This window comes from Podarcis tiliguerta (genome assembly GCF_965153285.1).
Source record: "Podarcis tiliguerta genome assembly, chromosome: 7".
Classification (NCBI taxonomy): Eukaryota; Metazoa; Chordata; class Lepidosauria; order Squamata; family Lacertidae; genus Podarcis; species Podarcis tiliguerta.
Window position 1 is genome coordinate 63,022,443 of NC_139540.1, and position 22,116 is coordinate 63,044,558.

Here is a 22,116-nt window from a genome sequence, read left to right on the forward strand (position 1 = left end):
ACTGGTTGCACACAAAAATCAGGAAAAAGAAGTTAGATAAGACTGCTATAAGTTGTTTTGGTGGTTCAGAGATTTAATCTGAAATCTAGATAGATTTAAGCTTGTTGGGTGTCTCTGGTATCTTCTCTCTCTTACATTATGGATGTCAGCTTACATTATGGATGGATGTTTGGTATTAATTTATTATTACTATTGCTACAAGTGGCTAAAACAATAAACTTATGAACTATGTCATTCTCTGGGGAGAAACAATTGTGTAGTTGACTCATTGTCTCCTACACCTCCGCTCATTGTCCCTATTCTGGCACATTGATTCCTATATGGGAAACTGCAAATTCAAGTCTCTCTTAGGTGTGCATATAGACAAAGGGTTATGTTAACAATTGTCTCTGGAGAGTAGAGGTAAAGGCAATTAGGATAGAATTATTAACAAATGCAGCATTATTATTTTTTAGAAACCCCTCCCAGTTTTATAGTAGTCACTTAGCTCAACTAAATGTTATACTAGTAGTATACAAGGCCCTTCATTCATATATGGCCTTGTGAAGCCTACAGGCTGAATGGCTAGCATTTTTTTTAAATTGATGTTCTGAAAGTTTACACCCTGCAGATAACAGGTTAGCATTTCACTAAAATGATTAGAATCTGTTCCATTGATACAATTAACACTTGCAATTCAACAAAAGGAAGCTTCACAAAAGATTTTTTTTATAGCTTAGCTGAATTCTTCATTTTAAGGTCTAATTTATTTACAACTATAAAGAGCTTTCTTCAAGATAAAGAGTTGGCCTTAACATTCTACTCATTACCCTTTGCGAACTCAACATGAGAGCTCATTGAAATGTAATAGCACGTAGAGGCCACTGAAAATGCACATGGGTGCTGTGCAGCGTGGGCTAACAAACCGCGCTGGTTCATATGGATGCAATATCTGCACACTAGCACAGCTGCCTCACATATCATAGACAGGTGGTAGGAAATGCTGTATGCGTACAGGCTGGCAAATGAGCTTTCAAATGTTACGCCAGCTGCGTGGAGTGCCTACATGCGTAAATGCTTTCCTATAGCTTCCACAAGGCAGGTGTCATGTCAACATGAGCTCCAAAACCTTTCAAATGCAAACAAATTACCTCATGTACTCCATATCTCCTAACAAGCTATTTATGAGCATCCTGTTTCCCACCCCAACTTCTCTGTCCAACTGGTTGCTGGAGCACGAAACCACTGAGGTTATTGTGAGATCAGAGGCTCTGAGTGCTTGCTTCTGCTGGTTGTGTGAGCTGCTATGCTATGTAATAGTTTTCAATAAGGGTGTTGGATTCAACTACCCCATTCCACTAGCAAGAAGGCAATGCACGGTGCAATAGGACTTTCCCACACCCTCTCCTTCCACAGCGCTTCCCCCAAATCCACTCTGCAGGGTTGGAAGAACCCCCAGAACAACTTGCACTGGCAGAACAATCTCCTAGCGCTATGCTGAGTTCCACCTGTGATTTGGAAATCAGTTCCAACAGATAAATACACTTCCTTGCAGCTGTAAAGATGGCGGTCAACAAGAAGTAAGGTTTATCTCCACATTTCTTTATGACTAAAGGTAAGAAAACTCGAACCACTGACAATTAAGTTAGTTTCATATTAAAATTAGAAGAACACAGCCTTTACCACCAGAAAAGCATGGGCCATCAACAGGAAAAGGAAGCATTTGGGAGGCTAGTTCTGTTTCAGCAGGGCTTGTTCTTCTATATGATTATTTTATCCGTAACAAAAAATTTCCACCAGTCTTCCCAGAAGAGATGTTAAGCTAAGCAGTCTATAATTTCCAAGACCCCCCTGGTCCCTTTTTTTTTTAAAAAAAGTGTTACATTGGTCACTTTTACATTGGAGACTGATCTGAGGAACAAGTTGCATCTTTTGTTAGAAGATTTCCCATTTGAGTTCTTTGACAACTCTTGGGTGGATGCCATTTGGACTTGGCAATTTGTCAGGTTTTTACTTTTGTCTTTGCCTATTAGGCCTCAAACTTCATTTCTCGCCACCACTGTCTGTATCAGTTCCTCAAATTCCCCTCTTGAAAAAATTAGTTCAGCACAAAATATTTCATGCTTTGCTTTATGTTTGTTTGTTTTGGCTATTCAGCAAAGATTTCTGATTCTTCACATTTTGTCTTGAAACCAAAGTTTCCTGGTTTTCCATAGACATTTTACTATGCATATAGTTGGGATTCCACTTCAATGGGTTAAATCCAGATTAAGTTGGTTGAACGGAAGTCTCATTTAAAACCAATGGTACAAGTTAGTAATGAATAAGTGAAGTTCCACTGAAGTCAATGGGAACCAAGTTCAAGTACTGGTAACTTACAACCTGTCCATCCCATTGTCTTCATTGGTATCAGCTCCATTTTCAGTTTTCCTATCCTATTATTTCTCTAGTCTCAACCTACTGTTGAGATTTGTTCTAAAATTGCAATTTATGAACATCTGGAACTCGGATAGCAATGTATTAAGTACTTGAAAGCTCTTCTTACCTATGTAACCATCCTGAGTTGTTCATTTATTATTTTTCTTCTGTTTATCATGCAACAGAGATGATGAAGATTCATTGTCAAGTATAGATGTAGATTTTCATTTCTCCAAATCAGCTTTACAAAGGTAAAGTTAGTGACTTCAGTTGATGCTATCCTGGTTTTAATATTACAAAATATTGTAGAAATGTGCAAAGTTGTTAAAAGTTGCCTTCAACTGAACCCAAAATGTGGCTGTGGCTTTTTAGAAGCAATACACACACACACACAGTTTCCTTGTTGATTTTTACTTGTCCTAGCTGTCTGTGGATGCCTTATTTCAGTATAGCTTTCCCTCATTCTAGTTAGCAAACTAAAGTCACCTGCATAGCTGACTGCTGGCAGTTTTTATCTACATTCCAGTGATTACCTTTTACTTTCATTGTGATCCTTCACTGCAAGAATACAGGTGGCAAGATATTATTGACACCAATAACAATCTCAACTGGTATAATCAAATGCGTTATGCACTATTTTATATGCTTTCTTGCCGTAAATCATGATCCTTGATTTTTTTTTTTTAATCATGTATTAACAACACCTGCCTATTACTCTTTAGAAGATATACAACTGGTTGCCTTCAGACAACAATTCCAGTCTCCAGTTAATATGAATGGGATATATTTCTTGCTGAGATCTCGGCAGGCTGTTTTTCAATTTAGGTAAGTAGAGATAAGCTTATATGCAATTTGTATACAACCAATTTAGTTTGTTTTTAAATGTTGAGTATATATGATTCATGCAATGCATCGTCTTTGTTTATACAGCCCCTGAAGGAGGACTTTAAACAGTAATTGGCCAAAATTGGGCTGCTTTGAAAATAACATCCATATCTTTTCAGCATCTTGAGACACATTCTGTTTTGTTTTGGGGTTCACTTTGGATGTTTTTCTGGTTTTTACATTTCTTGAGAAAAACTAACTGATCATGGTTTGCTGCTCAAACTAAAGAGGAGCACACTGGAAGCATTCCAGTGTTGTGTATTAGCATGTGGAAAGCCATGGTTTAAGGCTTACCATGCCTTCAGAATGCAGACTACTTTTTCTATCTATTACATATTTTGGAAAGTAGGCTGTCTGTTTTCTGTGAAACTGAACGCCTTTTCAGATATTATTTCCAAACTCGGCACAAGGATTCCCAAAGGTTGGCCTGGTGATTTTCACTGATGTTTGGGCGCTGGGTGCCGCTTTGAATCAATATGGCAGCCCAAAAAGTTGCTTTGGCATGACTTTGCTTGGTTTTTTTTTTGGTATCCTTTTGGCCACCTCTTGAGCTATTGTTGTGAAACTCACTATGAGGGTTCCTAAGGTGGGGGTGGCAGAAATCTTTGCCATCTGCCAGGCGCCATTTTGGAAAAAATAAATGGTACAAATGCCTGACACCAAACACACATTGGGATAGGAGTCGGGAAAGTCCAATGCAACTCCATGCGTCCTCTGAAAAGCCACTTCTGAAAGACCCTCTGAAGTGTCATTAAATGTGCTATGCAGAGTCTTTCAATCCTAGATATAGAGCTGAACTGTCAGGGAGACTACATCAACTATGGGGAAAGATCAATTATCCAAGATCACTAAAGCACAACTCTTGCTTAAATTCTATTAACCTGAAAGTATTATCAAAACCAGCTGCAGAGCTTTGGAACTCACTACCAGCTTTTTTCTTACAGGTCACAATCATACAGATCTTCTAAGGAATGGTTAAAAAGTTACTGGTCTTCTGCTTGCCTATCCTTGACAGGTGCTCTGATTTATTACTTGACTACCATCTTACCACACATTGATGGGTCTGTGGACATAGTTACATATTGCTTTTTCGTTCCTGGGCAGAATGGTGTTTGCTTTTTTTTTGCTACTGCTGGTTTTATTGGTGTCTGATAATAACAATCAAATTCATGTTGCATTTTAATATTTTATGATGGAAGCTGTCCTGACAGAGCTTGGCCTTAAAGCTGGCCTATAATTCTCTTAAATAAATATATTTTAATTTTATTCAGTTTTACTTTTTTAAAAGTATTCCTTCTGAATGTGTGGACTGGCACACTGCATATGGGGAACTAGACAGCCAAGAATATAAGCAATTGTCTCAAAATGCAGAAATATTAACAAGGTGCCTTGATAATATTTCAGCCTATGTGCTACATTGAATGAGTGCTGAAATTAAGTAGAATGGAATAGCTGTATTATCTACACATGTAGTTTTACACAGAGAAGGACAGAGATAAACAACAACACTTAAGACTATCATAAAACATTAAACGTCTTTATAACTAGAGTGCACACACATACACAATTACTCTTCAATTTTCAATCTACATAAAGAGGTCAAAAACAGCTATTTAAACAATGCAGCTCATCTTCTTCTATTGGAAGAATTTTTATTCTGATCAAAATATTTACCTTTGAAGTAAGTTACACTCTCAAGTTAATTGCTAAGAAGGACATTCTTCCTAGCCGATTTCTAACTCATGCAACTGCTACAAGAAACATGGAAATAATACACTTCCACTATTAAGTGTTTGCGTTGTGGCAATGAGGAGATCAGCAGATTTCATTTTTGCCTAGCTACAGTCTGGCCCCAAAATGGCAACTAGGCATTCCATTTTGGCGACTGTAACCCTGGTTTAAGGAGTCATTTGGCACCTAGCTTATAAATCTGAGTTTCTAATACTGCTCAGACCTACCTGCATGTCTAGCATCCAACATACCTCACACTAAAGAAATAATGACTGCCAGTTTTAAATACACAAAAATGTAATGCAATGTAATAATTAGGATGACACCCTTCTCTCTCCCAGCAAGCCACACGTACATATCCCTTCTGCACTTGAATCAGGAGGAGGGCAACAGCGTCACCAAGCCCTGAGCAGAGCAGGGAGAGGAGTGACTAAAGATCATGCCCTGCCCTATTGTTATGCAATGTTTGCAGAGCTCAAACCTACACAATTAGCATGGAAAAGAAAAACATATCCCCTCTCCTATCCAAATGCAAGCCTGAATGTTTTTTAAATGGAATTTTGAAACTGGGGAAGAACATGCACTTCCAACATCTTTTATAGTGAAAAGAAACAAACAGTTTTAAACCTTAAATGGGATAGCATGGTGCACTATAATCCACCATAGTTCTTTCTACTGTTTCTCTCCCATTCAGGCTGTAGCCAATCTTACAAATATTGGGAACACAATTTTTTCACAGATCAGCACAAATTGTTCATCAGGCCTAGTGCTAAAACAGGCATTCAGAAAGAAAGGTGTTAAAGGACTACAGTACTTTAGAGTTCTATTAAACAAACAAACATTCCACTTATTCTCTCCTCCCATTTTAAGTATGCATTTTTAAGCAAAGCATAGAAATATCATTAAAATACTAATGACACAAGGATTTCCCATGCAGGTACAGATAGGGACCACAGAGCATAACACATCCCTCTTTGTCACTGCCACCCCTATTCCATAGCCAGTCCACTTAACTGTCACCTGATATCACAATGAAAGCAGGTGAGCCATTTTCCTGTTTGAAGTCAAACCACATGGGTAAAGGGCACAGTGCCCTGCAAGCACCAGCAATCAGCTGATTGACAGTGGCTGGAAATCCTGCTTCCGGCAGTAGGTGGTAACTATACCAGTCTGACATTATATATGACATCAGGTATGGGGCAGGTAGGTGCGACTTGGCCGAAACCGCATGGCAGGCCAAATTGGCAGGCCTAATCAGACCCATGGGCTGGAAGTTCCTCAACGCTGCTGTAAATGGAAGGATCACATCTTGTGTGTGCAAACATTAAGTCAATACATCAAGTTCATATATCAACTCAACTTCAAGGGGCTGAGTCACCTTTAACAAGATTGGCAAAGGAAGAAAAGCTAGTAAAATATTTAAGCTGGGTTTACTTTAAACTAGGTGAAGCAAAATGCTACTATATATTAACTTATGAATGCTCTCCCCGGTGAGGCTTGTCTGGTGCCTTCATTACATATCTCTAGGCAAAAACATTCCTCTTCTCCCAGGCCTTTGGCTAATTAAACAATCTATGGCCTCTTAAACTGCGGGAGGGGGTATTGTATTTGTTTCCTACCATGTTAGGTGTTTTTGTGGTTTTATATTGTAAACCGTTCTGCGATCCTTGGATGAAGGACAGTACAGAAATTTAATAAAGATGAAATTGTATTTATCACATTTTTAGGTACATCGGCTCAAAACTGAGAGACACTAAAGTATTCTTTGAAGAACACTGCACAGCTTCAAGGGTCTCATGTGCTGTAGCTCAACCCTGCACACATCTGCTCAGAAACAAGTCGCTCTGCAGTCAATAAGGCTTACATTCAAGTGAACACACAGGACTGCAACCTGAAGTCGCAACTTAGCAGGTGTGTTTTGAGTACTAAACTGCTCAGACAAATGTTCAGCATTCACTACCGTTGCCACATCTTCTCATGTTTTCATTACCATAAATTTATTTTCTGTATATCACATAGGTACCAGGTGCCTTACAGGCTCTTAGTGTGGGTAGGACTTAGGTATGGTCAGGGGGGAGGACTCAAGGGTGAAAATGGCAAGAACTCCTTTCCTGGCAGCAAACTTGGCTGTGAGTGTATACATTCAGTTAGCCTATAAGGGGATAAAACTGCAATAACCGGACTCCCATGTTAAGTTGTTTGGCCATATACCTGTCTATGAAGAAGAAGGGGCTTCTCAGCAAGGAGATCTCTTTGGCAGAAATAGACATGGCATAGGATGACATTAGCTATATTGGTAATATAGAAAAACAAATTTCTATAAACCTGAAATTTGCCCTATCTCAGCTACAAGTACAACACACCTCTCATAAGCACAGGTTTGGCAAAGGCTACCATGAAAACACTTTGGCTACCCATTCTGCTAATACTTAGCATTGCTTTGCTTGTCCTGTATGGTGAATACTGAGCTACAGCTAACCTTAGAAGTTCAGCTAGAGGTAAAATAAGAGACTCACTCTTGATTTATAAAGGGCAAAATAAAAATTTAAAAATCCCCTCACTTCCATTTTTGCACTATTTAATCAGATTTCTTGAAAAAAATAAGAGTATTTGCTCCAAATTTTCAGGGTTGTAGCCAGTGTTAATTCTACACAATTAGACTCATCGAAAATAAGGACATGACTAACTTAGGTCCATTCATTTCAATGGATATACTACTCTCCGCAGAACTTAGCTGGATACAGCCTTCAGCTTCCATCACATACATTTGGTAAATGTGCAACTGAGATAATTTTCTGCCACACTGCAATTACATCTTCTCATTTGCATGGCCAATTTCAAGGATGAAAAAATATTTCAAATGCCAAGGCACTAACATCAATGCTTAAGAGGCCAAGATCAAAAATCTTCAGTCACCTGCACTGCAAACAGCAGAACAAACAATCCAGGATTCCTGTCCCACCCCCAGCCAGCATTGTAGATTTAAAAAAAAACACAATTGTGGCTTCATTTCTACAAACACATTTATTTTCTTAAAGCCTAAATCTAAGCAGATTTACACAGAGGTAAATTCTACTGAGTTTAACAGCACTTTCCCCCTAGTAAGTGTACTTAGAATTGCTGCTTTTATATATTTGCAAGACAGTTTCTAAAATAGCAAGGCAGTTTAGTATGTCTAACTTTAACCTTCGTGACACAAGGCAACACCCATGTAATAGAAAATCTTGCACAGCATGGCTTAAGTGCTTGATGTGAGTTAGTGAGCTCTAAAGTTCATTTGTTCCACACATTAATTATAGAAAATACATTTGCTTACCATGTTATTTTATGAAATGATATACTAAGATTTTAAAACTAGAGACGTTTTTGGACATCAAGACAGCACACTGCAATATCAAACAGTGACCCTAGCTCATATACCATAATCAAACATTTCTGTAATTGAGAACAGGCCCCCACTTCAAATCAGTTTGTACAGATGAAACAATTCTACTGATGAGCAGGAAGAACTGGATCCAACTTTCACTGCTACCGACAATTTGGTACTAGAAGGTGAACACTGAAAAAAAATATTTGTGAACTGATCAGATATAATGAGGGCTGCTCAAAAAAGTCTGTCTCCACAAAGCAATTTCTCAAAGGAATTATGCATTGAAGCTAAAATTCAATGATTTCTGAAAAAGAAGCCTATTTTATTACCATGGCCAACCTTTTTGTCATCCAAAATATTTCTTTAACCTTCTCAAAAAAAGTAAGAGAATGGAACATCAACTGTACTTTCTGAGCCTAATATTAGCTGGGGAACCTAGTATTTCTAACCCAATCTTATAAAATGTGGAAGTACAGTGTTCACTTTACTTACATAAATCTGGCCTTATTTATAAACAAACATCCTACTAAAGAGAGAAGAGATAGTCAACACAGAAAATACTGGATAACAAGCATGGAAAAAGAATAATGTGCCTGAGATTAAATATTGCCCCCCTCCCAGACATGAATTTGGTCCCAGTGGATGCCTTAAAAGCATAATAATTTGAAAATGTACAAATCCCAAACTTTATGTTGTGTGCTTGAGTAGTCAGCTTTCAGAGATGAACCAGCGTTTAAGTTGATGCAAATGTACTGCCGCTTCACCACATTGTGAAGCAGTTGTGTTCATCACATGAAACCACGTCTGCTGTTGTGAATGCATAAAAAGCATGAAAGAAAGGCTTGCATTTCCAAACATAAAGGGGCACATGCCAGAGAGGTGCAATTCCATATAATTCCCCAGCACTTTTTCACTGCTTGTTTCCCTAGGAATTTCAGAGTTTTCTCTTAACCAAACACAACAGTACATGCCGCACACACAACTGCTGTATAAAAGATTACCTCACTCACGGTTAGGTACTACCTTTGATCTGAGATCCTTTGCATAACTAGGCTCATGGGTTCAACCCTACATTGGGCAAAAGGTTCCATGCTCTTGTGAGATTTCATAGGGCCATCTACGTTGCCACGAGATCTCACAAAAGCATCACAGAGCCTGGTAAGCACAATGGAGAGCTTTTCGCACCAGGGAAACATGGTGGAAAAGGAGCTTTCAAGCTCTCTGCCTTGCATGCAATTAATTTGTGCCATTTCAACAGTGAGGCGTTGCTATCACTTGAGTTAATCATGTGCTAGATCTGATGATAATGTACTACAAATGTGTACCACAGCCTGAAATCTGCTACAATCCCAAGTACCAAGTGTACTACGGTCATCCACACAGTAACAAAATAACTAATAATTATTGACGACTTATATGTAGTTAAGACTCTGCAGTCATCTAAAGTGAGGAAAGAGGCCTGTTTGCAATCAACAAATTGCAATAATGTAATACTTGTCTGAGGCAACATCTGTGAACTCCCTAAACCTCAACCTCTACAGGGAATTGTGCTACAGTTCTAGACTGCTTAAAGGGACGTGGGTGGCACTGTGGTCTAAACCACAGAGCCTAGGACTTGCTGATCAGAAGGTTGGCGGTTTGAATCCCCGTGACATGGTGAGCTCCCATTGTTTGGTCCCAGTTCCTACCCACCTAGCAGTTCGAAAGCACGTCAAAGTACAAGTAGATAAATAGGTACCGCTCCGGCGGGAAGGTAAATGGCGTTTCCGTGCGCTGCTCCAGTTCACCAGAAGTGGCTTAGTCATGCTGGCCACATGACCTGGAAGCTGTCAATGGACAAATACCAGCTCCTTTGGCCTATAGAGCGAGATGAGCGCGCAACCCCAGAGTCGTCCGTGACTGGATCTAACAGTCAGGGGTACCTTTACCTTCTAGACTTCTAAGATTCTGGAATGGGTAAACCAGCAAAAGCGAATCTGAAACTCCCCAAGCGATGTTGGACTCTAATTTTATCAGCATAGGCAGCATGCCCAGTGACTGTAATCCAACTACCATATGGAAAGCTAAAGGTTCCCCATCACTATATTAAGCTACCCAAAAGAAATCACCCCAATTGTTCATCTTTCCTTCTTTCTTTGATTACTTGCACACTTCCAATACAGCTTGCAGTCTCATTAACAATGAGAAAGCAAAAAAGGCAAGCAAACTAAAAGCAAAAGAACAGAGCGCCTATCAAATAATTAATAATCCTACATATTCCATCTCCAAGATAAAAAACCAAGGGCATCCCAAAGCTCCAAAGGCCTGGGTGTTTTTGATACATCCCTAAAGGTTGGCTGCGCAGACCCTTGCCAGATGTGCCTAGGGAAAGCACATCTGGCAAGGTCTGGGCCTAAACTAAAACAGGAGTTCTAATGGAAGATCTTAGGATGTGGCTATTCTTATTTTAACAATATGGAAGAGCAGAAAGTCTTGAACATACATCGGTAGACTTTACAGGCAAAAGCCGTTACCAAACAGTAATAACAGATAGCATGTGATAAATTCTACACTGCCACCGTATATAAGCCACCTGCAGCACTTTGAATCAGATGAACTTCCCAAATGGTTGTCACAAAGGCAGTCCCAATTATAACTAATTAAGAGTAGTTTAATTCTGAGATAACCAAAGTGTAAATAACTATGTCGAGACAGAACACTTAAAAAATAAAAATAAAAGAAAGAGCCTCAGCACACAAACTAGTTAATAAAAGGTGCTTAGGGCTGCTGCTGGCACCCAGTTATCCACAACCAAATGATTTTTATACTGCAACAGCCCTGTGATCCTCCGATGAGGGGTTTTATATTTAATTAATGATAATAAAATAAATACATACTATATTTAAAAAGCTCCCCCATGCTGTGAACCTCATGCTGTATGACAAGTGCAATCCCATCCAGCAGAGGGTGAATACTAACACATCAACCATCCATTGATGGTTCTAGTGGAACTATTAGTGGATGGTTGTGGAATCTCTGTCTTGTCTAGATTCATGGGGGGAGGGGGAATCAAAATCAGTTATAGAGGCTACACCTCTATAAGGACCAACCAAAAAGGCACAAGATTATGATAGGTTTTCAAGTTACCAGTATCTTCCCTCACAAAGTGTTTTCAAACAAAGTGGTAGTGGTGGGAACCATGAAGGTACGAGAGATAGACTAGATGTGGTAGCCATGAGGTCAGCTTCTCAGCTCAGTTCCAAGATAGGGACTGAAGGCCGAGTATGTCCCTTTCAGTCCATTACTGATTCCAGGCACTAGTTCACAACACCCAGTACTATTACTACAAGTCATTTCCGTCCAATGGTGAACCAGCTGGAGCTGAAAGAAAGACACAGCTGTCTATGGAGGCCACCTGAGTCCAGGGACAGTGCTGAATCCAGGAATACCTACAATATCCTCCAGGGGAGTGCAACCACTTCCACAACAGGCCATCTCCCCAACTTGAGACAAATAACACCCCTCTGTCTTTTCAGGATTCAGCTTTAATTTATTGGCCCACATCCAGCACATCACCACCTCCAAGCGCAGGTCTAACCCCTCAACTGCCTCTCCCAACTCAGGTGGAATTGAGAGATAAAGCTGGGCGTTATCTGCAAATTAGCACCTCACTCCAAATGTCCTGATGACAGCGCCCAGTGACTGCCATATGGATCTGAAATAGCATGGGAAAGAAGATGCAACTCCATTGAACCTCACAGGATAGCTCCTATGGTAGCAAACAGCTTCCTCCTACAACTTCTTTCTGAAAAAGTCTGTGGAGACTAAGATCAGAACTACTGAAGCACTGTGCCCCCAACTTCCCTGTGATGCTCCAAAAAGATACCATGGTCAACACTATCAAAAGCCGCTGAAAGATCACACAGAATGAGCAGGGTCATACTCCCACATCTCTCTTGACAAATGTCCTCAGCCAAGGCAACCAAGATTGTTTCAGTGCCATGGCCAGACCTCAAACTACACCACATCACCTTCTCAAACACCTTTTCCCAAAGGGGGATCTTTGCCACTGTACAATAGTTATTTAACATCTTTGGGTCCAGGGTGGTCCTCTTAAGGAAGTGGGCACATTACCACTCCTTTATGGTAGATTGTAGGTACTGTAATAATATACTAGTAATTTTGTGATGGTGTGGGGAAATCTTACATGTTAATCTTACCACACACTGCACTAACTGGTGTCTACTTCACTAGTAGACACTACTAGTAGAGAGCCAGTGTGGTGTAGTCGTTAAGAGCGGTAGACTCCTAATCTGGGGAACCGGGTTCGCGTCTCCGCTCCTCCACATGCAGCTGCTGGGTGACCTTGGGCCAGTCACATTTCTTTGAAGTCTCTCAGCCCCACTCACCTCACAGAGTGTTTGTTGTGGGGGAGGAAGGGAAAGGAGAATGTTAGCTGCTTTGAGACTCCCTTAAAGGGAGTGAAAGGCGGGATATCAAATCCAAAATCCTCTTCTTCTTCTTCTAGTACACATAAAAAATACAAACAAGTTTTAAATGATTTCAGAATATCCTCATGTTGTTTTGCACAAATTTAAGCATTAGGAACAGTGGTGTTGGGTAAAAATTTTCTCAAGTGTTTTCCCCCCAGGGAAAATTTTCTGTTTCATAAGCTCATTAGTAACAATTAGTGAATGCCAACTGTAAATGAATATTAGGCAAGGTTTTTTTTTAAAGATTTGTTTACTAAATACAAGCAAAATAAACATGTTAAATTAGTTCACTTTCTAGGGCATTAGAAAATTTTCTGGTGGAAACTGAACATTTTCTTACGCAAATTATCCTAATTCACAATTTTCCAGAAAGCCTACACCACTGGTTAGAAATACCGCCTAGCAAAAATAGTGCAAACAGAATTGAGAATTGTGGCCATGAGAACTCACTTATCTGTGCAGTGATGTGTCAGTACAAAAAAGAACAAAGAGAAAACCAGCAGCTCACTCCTTAAAGAGAAAATAAGTATATAACAAATAGCTCAAGCACAATCCTCAGTAAAAGGTTTATCCTCAAACTACTCCACAAGTGCAAGACAATGCCTACCCACTTCAGCTTTTACAACCTAGTCTTTTAAACACTGTTTTGACTTTGAAAACAGGGCTGTAAACCCAGTGTTCTTAGCAGTAGTTTCCATATAGCATCAAATGAGTAGTTCTGTTTAAATATAATGAGGCATCAAAAAACTGCATATGAGCAATATCATAACCAACTAAAGCAAGGATGTATTTATACCCAAGAATAATATTGCGTATTTCATGCACATTTTTACTAAAAGTAGATAATTTTTCATAATACTGAGGAATTAGTTTAAAGCTAGGTCTCATATGATGCTCTCAAAAAAGCCACTAACTTTATTTACATCTTATCTCCCCAAATATTGTTACTTCACAATATCTCAATGGGACAATATGAAACATTTAAGCATTTGAAACAAAATAATATACAGAAACAACATACAAATACATTTCACTTTGTCCTCATTCAGAAGCATGAACTAGGAAATGTGTTCTTCCTTCAACCCTTCCACCAACAGCTCACTCTACTCACCATTACTATATCTATGCAACAGGTTGGATCCAAGTAAACATAATGAAGTCAATTGGACAAGTTAGTCATGGCCAACCCAAGCATCACTGATTTCAACAGCTCTACTCTAAACATGACTTAAGTCTAATTAGGGTTGCCATGTGTCCTCTTTATCCAGGACATGTCCTCTTTGTCAGGGATTTTGTAAATTTGCCAAAATGTCTCTGGCTATACTTTCTTGATGAGACACAGACATAACTGGTGGTTGAAGACTAGCTTTCCTCTTCTCTTCTCCTGCCCCCCTCAGTAATATATCACAGCTTCTATAGCCTAGATATACAGGATGAGTCCTTTAAGAGGCCCTGTGGATACAGAGCACACATGTTCCATAGGGCCTCTTTTAAAAGACTCACTCTGTAGTAGGGATATTTAAAATCACAGCATCCTCTTTCTTGCTCTTCAAAATATAGCAACCCAGATCCAACCTATCATGTTTGCATCAAGGATACTTAGCTCTTTAGTTGTTGTTGTTTTTAAAAAAGGAACAATCGGGATTCTGAATTCTGTACTCAAAGAACTCTTGATCAGGAGCTATAATCTCTTCTCAGGGCCAAGCATGTCAGGTGGGCATTCTTCATGGAAATTTTTCTAGTGTTTTATTTTTCTACAGAAAATTTTCCATTTCGTAAGTTCATTGGATAACAATGAATGGAAGCCAATTACAAATACAATATTAGGCAAGCTCTGCAGTTTCAAAGCTTTCAGCTTTGTTTACTCAATACAAATAAACATGCTAAATTATATCACTCTGTAGAGTATGATTAATATTTCCAATTAAGACTTGGAAACCACATGTATTCATGTTCACACAATCAGCAGCCAGAGATCCCCAAGCATGTATACACATGGTGAAACCAACATATATTCACTGCTACTATATTTGGTAAATATACTGGATACATGCAATTTCTTACAGAAATATGATATATGTGTAATAAATTCATCTTCAGAAGGCATCAAGCCATTCCAAATACTATACTACAATCAAGCAGATTATTATCTTGGAACTCATTATCAATGGGTAGCATTGACAGGTTAGGTATAGGTAACTTTAAGAAAGAACTGGACAAATTCATAGAGGCAATTTTATCAACATTTGTTAGTCATGATAACCAAGCAGGACCTCCATGTTCAAACTCCTTGTATCGCTGATTAAACAACAATGGGGGAATGACCATTACCAACAAACACCAACAAAGCATCTAGCTGGCCACTTGTGGCAACAGAATGCTAGACCCGACAAACTTTGGTCTCAACCAGTGTTTCTCAAACCTGGGTCCCCAACTGTGGTTGGACTACAACTCATCCTTGACCACTGGTCCTGCTAGCTAGGGATGATGGGAGTTGTAGTCCAACCACAGCTGGGGACCCAAGTTTGAGAAACACAGACTCTGAACCAACCAGGGAAGTTTTCTATTTCATTCCTCACATCATTTCATCTCAGGAACCATATCCTTCTAAATTCTCCATGCTTAAGGGTCAGTTAACACTCTTGATGCTAGGATACATAAAACGCACAAGGGACGTGGGTGGCGCTGTGGGTTAAACCACAGAGCCTAGGCTAGGACTTGCTGATCAGAAGGTCGCGGTTCGAATCCCCGCAACGGGGTGAGCTCCCATTGCTCGGTCCCTGCTCCTGCCAACTTAGCAGTTCGAAAGCACGTCAAAGTGCAAGTAGATAAATATGTACAACAAATATGAACAACAATAACATTATTACCTACTCAGCCCACTCCCCCAAAGCACAGGGAGTGTTAAAAGAATATACAAGCATCTTCAAGATGTTCCTAAGAAGACACGGGTGGCGCTGTGGGTTAAACCAGAGATCCTAGGGCTTGCCGATTCAGAAAGTCGGCGGTTCGAATCCCCGTGACGGGGTGAGCTCCTGTTGCTCGGTCCCTGCTCCTGCCAACCTAGCAGTTCGAAAGCATGTCAAAGTGCAAGTAGATAAATATGTACCGCTCTGGTGGGAAGGTAAACGGTGTTTCTGTGCGCTGCTCTGGTTCGCCAGAATCGGCTTAGTCATGCTGGCCACATGACCCGGAAGCTGTACGCCGGCTCCCTCGGCCAATAAAGCGAGATGAGCGCCACAACCCCAGAGTTGGTCACGACTGGACCTAATGGTCAGGGGTCCCCTTTACCTTTTTACATAAAACGTAAAGGGGAGCTGGGAGTCTCCAGGCTCACAATGGGCATATATCAGGGAGTTGCTACTGGCTGAAGTTCCCTACTGCAAACCTACCACACATCCGGAAACACTGGAGATGTGCTACATATTTTGGAAATGCCAATTCTGCAAATTGACCACTACATTATAGCACTCTCTGTCCCACTTTAGCTCTTGCCAGCTTTCCTCTTCTCTGCATTCACATTTAAAGCCATTTTCATAATCAACCTAGTTCACCGTCTTCCATACTACGGGGAGCTTTGAAGCCTCAAGAATCTCCAACATGTACAAAGCTCAGCTTTTGTCCAGTTTGGTTTGTTTCAATGTTGTCTTTTTCCATATTGATGCCTTTCTCTCTTATTTCTATTCAATTGTGAGTAATGGTTACAATACAGTTGTACACCCCGAATTCTTGTGATGACTATAGCTTCCATTTTAAATACGAAACTCACACACCAACTAAATTTAAATTGTCTCATTCACCAATAAAACTCAACAGTAGCTGCTTGCCATAAACAATATAGCTAGCTAGGTTCAAAATTTAGTTGAGCATCGTAGTGCTAGTAACTCAATACTATTTGGAAGTTCCCTGGTTCCTATTTACTTGAGACCCTACTTCCCATTATAATTATCAGTTCAATTGATATTATCTTAATTATTCCATACATGTGTCAAATCTGAACAGCAAGGACACACCGAGAAGAATTAGCCATGCCTGCCTGTCTGGTTCATCCATTTCCTAGACAATCACCAAAACCTGAACAAAATTTGGAACTGCTGAATCTTTTTACTTGGGCTGTCATTTGATGGCCAGTATTTGAAGTAAGCACATGTTTTAACACACATAGTGTGTTATCTAGTATACACCCTTTCAGAATACAAACTGCCCCAAATCTAGAAGACAGTATAGGTCAGGAATAAAGAAACACCAGTCATTGATGTTACTTATTAGAGCAACTACAGATTGTCCAGAGCAACAGTGCCACCACCAAGAAGGCCCTATCCTCAGTTACCACCCATCTCATCTTCAAAGATGGGTACCCAAAGAAGGGCCTCTGAAAATCACAATAATCAGGCAATTTCATATGGGTACAGATGGGCTTTGAGTATTATTCATTTGCTGTTGTCCTCATTTTCTTCCCCACTGCAACACATGCAAAAAGAACACAAACAACTACCCTGTCACCAATCTGAAAAAGCCTCAACATAATTAATGGGCTTAATATTTTGATTTATTTTTGTTTAAATTATGAGTATTGTCAAATCAACAGCATACAGTTCTAGATCATGCCTACTTAATGGAGGGCCAAAATTTTGATATTTTGAAACTGATACAGTACAAACATATTAAGATGATTGTGTATAGAGCACCCATCCTAAAAAACAAACAAACCAAAAACAAACCGGTTCATTGTACTTAAAATCCCATTATCTTCATAAAAAAAGATGTTTAAGATTCACCATCTGAGATAACTTGGTGAAATTATTAATTCCAAAATCCAAGTAAGAGAAATAATCCCCAAAAGTAGTATTGCTTGGGTCATGTGTTGGGTAAGTTAGCAAAGCAAGTTGTCTGTTCCTCAGGCTTCTAGAGATAAGTGGTGGATATTTAATTCAGAGTCAAACAACCTATAGATTTTGCTTAAATTTCAAGTAAAAAATGTGCATAGAATATCCTAATATGAGAATACTGTGATGCCATTAATAAAGAGCAAAATTCCATGTGTATAAATTCAGGTGAAAAGATGAAAGACAGACACATTCAATGACTTTATCCAACTCCTTGAATGAATGCTTGACTTATAACTTCAGGAATGCTTTTAGATAAGTGATGTACAAGACTCCTAAACTTTGATCCGCTTCAACTGGTCTTCTATATCCTGCTTTGAACTATTAGATGAATCCAAGAGAACTATATCCAGTCAGAATAGTACATTTGACCTGTTATTTTCCAGGAAAAAACCAAAATGTTGGTCTGTCAAGTTGCTTTTCTTTGAGTTGCAGAGAACTCTCTCGAATATTATTCTTAGCACTAAATAAAAATTATAAAATTATAAATATATATATAATTATAAAACTCAACAATCCATATTTTTCAACCATAAACAGCAAAAGTATTTCATGGGAAAGATAGAATTTCCAAGGAGTTTCTTTTATTTCTAAAACATCCAGTAATCAAAATTTATATTCCTTTGATAGTTTTTTTGTTTGTAGTTCCAAAAAATATCATGGCAAAGACAGCTGTAAATCTTTACATCATGTTCATCATTTAGACCAAACTCAATGCCACTGCATTCCAACTCTGAAGGATAAACACCCCAATGCGCCAAAAAGAGACCATGGCCTCCCCCTTTCATTTAGCACCGTACATTAGCAATTCCCAACAAATCACTGCAGAATTCAATACAGGACCAGACGGCATCACAGCTGTATCTGACCAAGACATCTATCCCACTTAACTGGGATATCTGTTCACCCCTTCATAGGCATAGCCAGACTCAGCTGTCTTCTACCTGAAACTTGGCATGAAGGACAACAATCATCAAGCAACTCTGGCATTTTTAAACAGTGTTAATATATTTCAATAGTGAGTCTATTTGTAAAAAGAACCACAATTCATGATCTATAGTGCTCTAAAAAATAAGACAAAATATTTGAAAAGAATGTTTCCATATCAACAACCTTACTCATGGGATTGGCCAACTTACTTCAGTTAATGAAGTATTACAGGCCCTGGATAGGTCCCAAATGTATCCAGCATCTGGTATATTTTTATGCCTTAATGTCCTAATCACCTTTCCAACTCATTTAGTTAGTGCGACTAAGAGACATCAGTTTCCATAGCTAATAAGCATGACTGAATGATACATTGATTACCACCTTAATGGTTGAAGTCCATATTAACTGTTGATCCACAGGCGACCACTCCATGAAGTCATCTGCCTTGATCACCAAAGCATTCAATTACAGGTTTGAGTAAAGCTAATTTAGTGAACTCAGTCATAAAGTTTTTTTCTTTCTCCCACATTTCATCCAAGGCTTAGTTTGGCTTCAACTCTGAAGACGGTTGAAGTCTTCACAACCATTAACTATGAGATACCAAACCTTCCTATTATTGGTTTAGTGGTTCAGAAACTTTATTCATCAAACTCACTCAAAACAAACATGTGTATAGCCATTTTTCTATTGACTGAATAGGATCTATCCCTCATTCACAAGAAGTTCCTCCTAGTACACTGGCAAGGCACTTAGTTGCGCAATCCTATTCATGTTTACTCAGAAGAAAGTTCCAATGTGTTCAGCAGGGCTTGCTCCCTACTATTGTGTTTAGGATTGCAGACCCAAGTTTCATACTTTTTTCCAGTATATTTCAGTTCTTTCTTAAAAATTCAGATTCAGATAAACAGTAGCAATCTAAAAATACCAACACACACTCTAAATATGTATTGTCTTTTCAGTGAACCGATATTTATCAAATGGGTTCCAATGGTTCCAAAATAATTATTGTTGCAGAGCCCTAATACAACATTTCGTAAATATCAAAACCAGGAAGTTGCGTTGAAGAAGATTTCCAGTGTGCATCCACATACATTAGAGATGTGAAAACTTGAAATTCAAAGTTAAAGCGGTTGCCCCCTTCGCTGGCAAAGCTAAAGACTCCAATTATTACCACAGGATCACATAGTAGTGCAAAAAGGATGACGTCTCTTTAGCACCAGCTCTGAACCTACCCCCACCATAGTCTTTTTTTTAAAAGGAAAACTTGCCTTCCTGCAAAAAAACAACAACGTGGAGGCATATCGTTTTTGAATGTTTCATGCTGTGCATCAACTCAGCTGGCTTGCTGCAAGGCTAAGATGTCAATGCAGTTTCAAAAGACGACCCCAGGAAAGAAAGAAACCCTTCCTCGTGCCCGCCCAAGAGGGGGCATGGCTTTTGCACGCATTTTTGCACACTACGGGGAGGGGGAGGGCACACAGCCACCTCACTTTGGGTGCACAAGGAGCTTCTGAGCAAGTCGTGGCTGTCAGCTCTTGCAACGCACCGTCCGGAACCCACCCGGCAGCACCCACCCAACCACCCCTTCCCCTCCCCCCTCCCTCGTGGAGTCCGAGTGGCGAGACCGGAGAGGGCAAGGGGGCGGCTGTGGAGTTGGGAGACGGGTTGTGGGGCCGGGCGGTGGGGTGGGGAGAGGTGGAGCAAGGCGGGCGAGAAGAGGGGAGAAGAAGAGAAAGCGCAAGCCAATGGCAAACACTTTGCCGTCTCCTCCTTTCAGTCATATTTCCGTCCTCTTCTCTAGCGAAACTGGGGGAGGAGGAGGGCAGGGAGGCGAAAAGCTCGCAATTTGGAAACACGCGCACGCGGGCCGGCGGGAGCGCGCGCGCGAGCGCGGTCGGGCGCCTACAGGGCCCCGCCAAGGAAAAAAGAGAGGAAAGAAATGCAAGGGTGTTGAGGTGTCTTTTTTTTTAAGCGTTAGCACTTAAAATAGAGGGGGGGGCGAGAGTGAGGAAGGCGGGGGCCACGGGGTGGGGTGTGGGAGGGGGTTGTGGAGTTAGGGGGGGAGGAAGCACAAGGGGTCTGTGTTACCTCGTAGAGTTCCTCGGAAGCCATGCTGAGGCGCCCGCCTCCCAAGGTGGAGTTGGGTGCTGGTTTGGAGATACTTTTGTCTCAGTTGAGTGTCTGCCGTGGCCTCTCTCCTCCTTTCCCCTCCTCTTCTTCTTCTTCTTCCTCCTCCTCCTCCTGCTTTCTCTCTGTGTGTGAGTGAGTGTGCGCGTGTCTGGCTCCTCTCTCTCCCCCCCCCAACACTCTCCCCCAATGCCCGTGTGGTGCTGCTGCTGGTGGTTGGTGGTGCCTCTGCCGCCCTCCTCCTCCTCCTCCTCCGCTGGTGGTGGTGCCTGTGCGCAGAGCAAGCTGCGCAACGGGGCTCTCGCTCACTCGCACTCGCACTCACTCTCGCACACTTTGCTCGCGAGGCGCGGGAGAAGAAGGCGACGAGGGTGTAGGGGGCGGGGGGGCGCCGCCGCCGCGCGCGCGAGGAGGAGGCAGCTGCAGCAGCGGCGACTCCCCTCACCCGCTGCCGCCGCCGCCGCTCGGGCGTCCCTCCGTCGGCTGCCTCGCCTGGCCGAGCCTCCCACTAGGCTCACTAATCGAGCGCAGAGAGAGTGCCACACGCCCGGGCTCCAGCCTCGCCTAGCGCCATCCTCTTCCTCCTCCTCCCCCTCCCCTCCTTTGATCGCCCATTGTCTCCTCAGCTGAGCGGCGGCGCGAGGGGGCGGCGGGGATTGGGCCAATGGCCGCCGGGAGGAAGGGGGAGGAGCGACGGGAGGGGAGGGGATTGGAGGAGGAGGAGGAGCAGCAGCGGGAAGTGGGGGGTGGTCTGGGGTTGGGGGCGCTGGTGTTCCGTGGGCTCCGTCGCTGCTGGTGCTGGTAGCAACCATGGAGGGAGAGCTGGACCCAACTTTTTGAGGAGGTTGGGGGTCCCCACCTCTCCCCCCACCCATTAAAAAAGGCCACCACCACTCAGATTGTGCTGAGGTGGGTTGGGGGGACGGCAGAGCTGCCCTTCAAGCCCCCAGACCCAAGGAAGCAGGCACCCAGTACCTCACCACTTCCTCTGCTCAACCCCAGCACCCTTTGCCCATGTAGCCTTCAGGTCCACCCATTCATCAACTTCACCTCCATCTGTTCTGTCCGCCTTCAACCTTCCCATCTTTGCTTAGCCAACCCTTCAGCCCCTCTTCATCTAGTTCTGTCGTTTCAGACTCCTTCCCTTCCAATGGTGATTTGGTTTAACCACCTAACACGATCATCCTTTCCATCTACTCATTTGCCTGTCCCCTTTAGGTTTTACTTCCATGCAACTTCATGCCCACATCATCGCACCATCAGCCCATTGCCTTTTCCACCTTCTCATCTCTTCTACATTCATCTCACGTCATCTCCC

General features: G+C 41.4%; 1 protein-coding gene and 1 long non-coding RNA gene across 3 annotated transcripts in view; one reads left to right on the plus strand and one right to left on the minus strand.

Moving 5' to 3' along the window:
• The window catches only part of CDYL (chromodomain Y like), a 90,922-nt gene extending 69,485 nt beyond the window's left edge, over positions 1-21,437 (minus strand). Inside the window, exon 1 of one of the 2 annotated variants that reach the window (XM_083449494.1) lies at positions 20,760-21,437. In XM_083449494.1, coding sequence (XP_083305620.1) covers positions 20,760-20,783 — 24 coding nt within the window. In that variant the 5' untranslated portion in view covers positions 20,784-21,437. The remainder of the gene's footprint in view (positions 1-20,759) is intronic. The other variant, XM_083449493.1, reaches the window with a different exon arrangement.
• LOC310681751 lies at positions 3,101-7,955 on the plus strand. The gene is made up of 3 exons (XR_014513583.1): positions 3,101-3,222; positions 4,227-4,297; positions 6,741-7,955. It is a non-coding gene; the product is annotated as an uncharacterized lncRNA (long non-coding RNA).
• Positions 21,438-22,116: the final 679 nt, after the last annotated feature.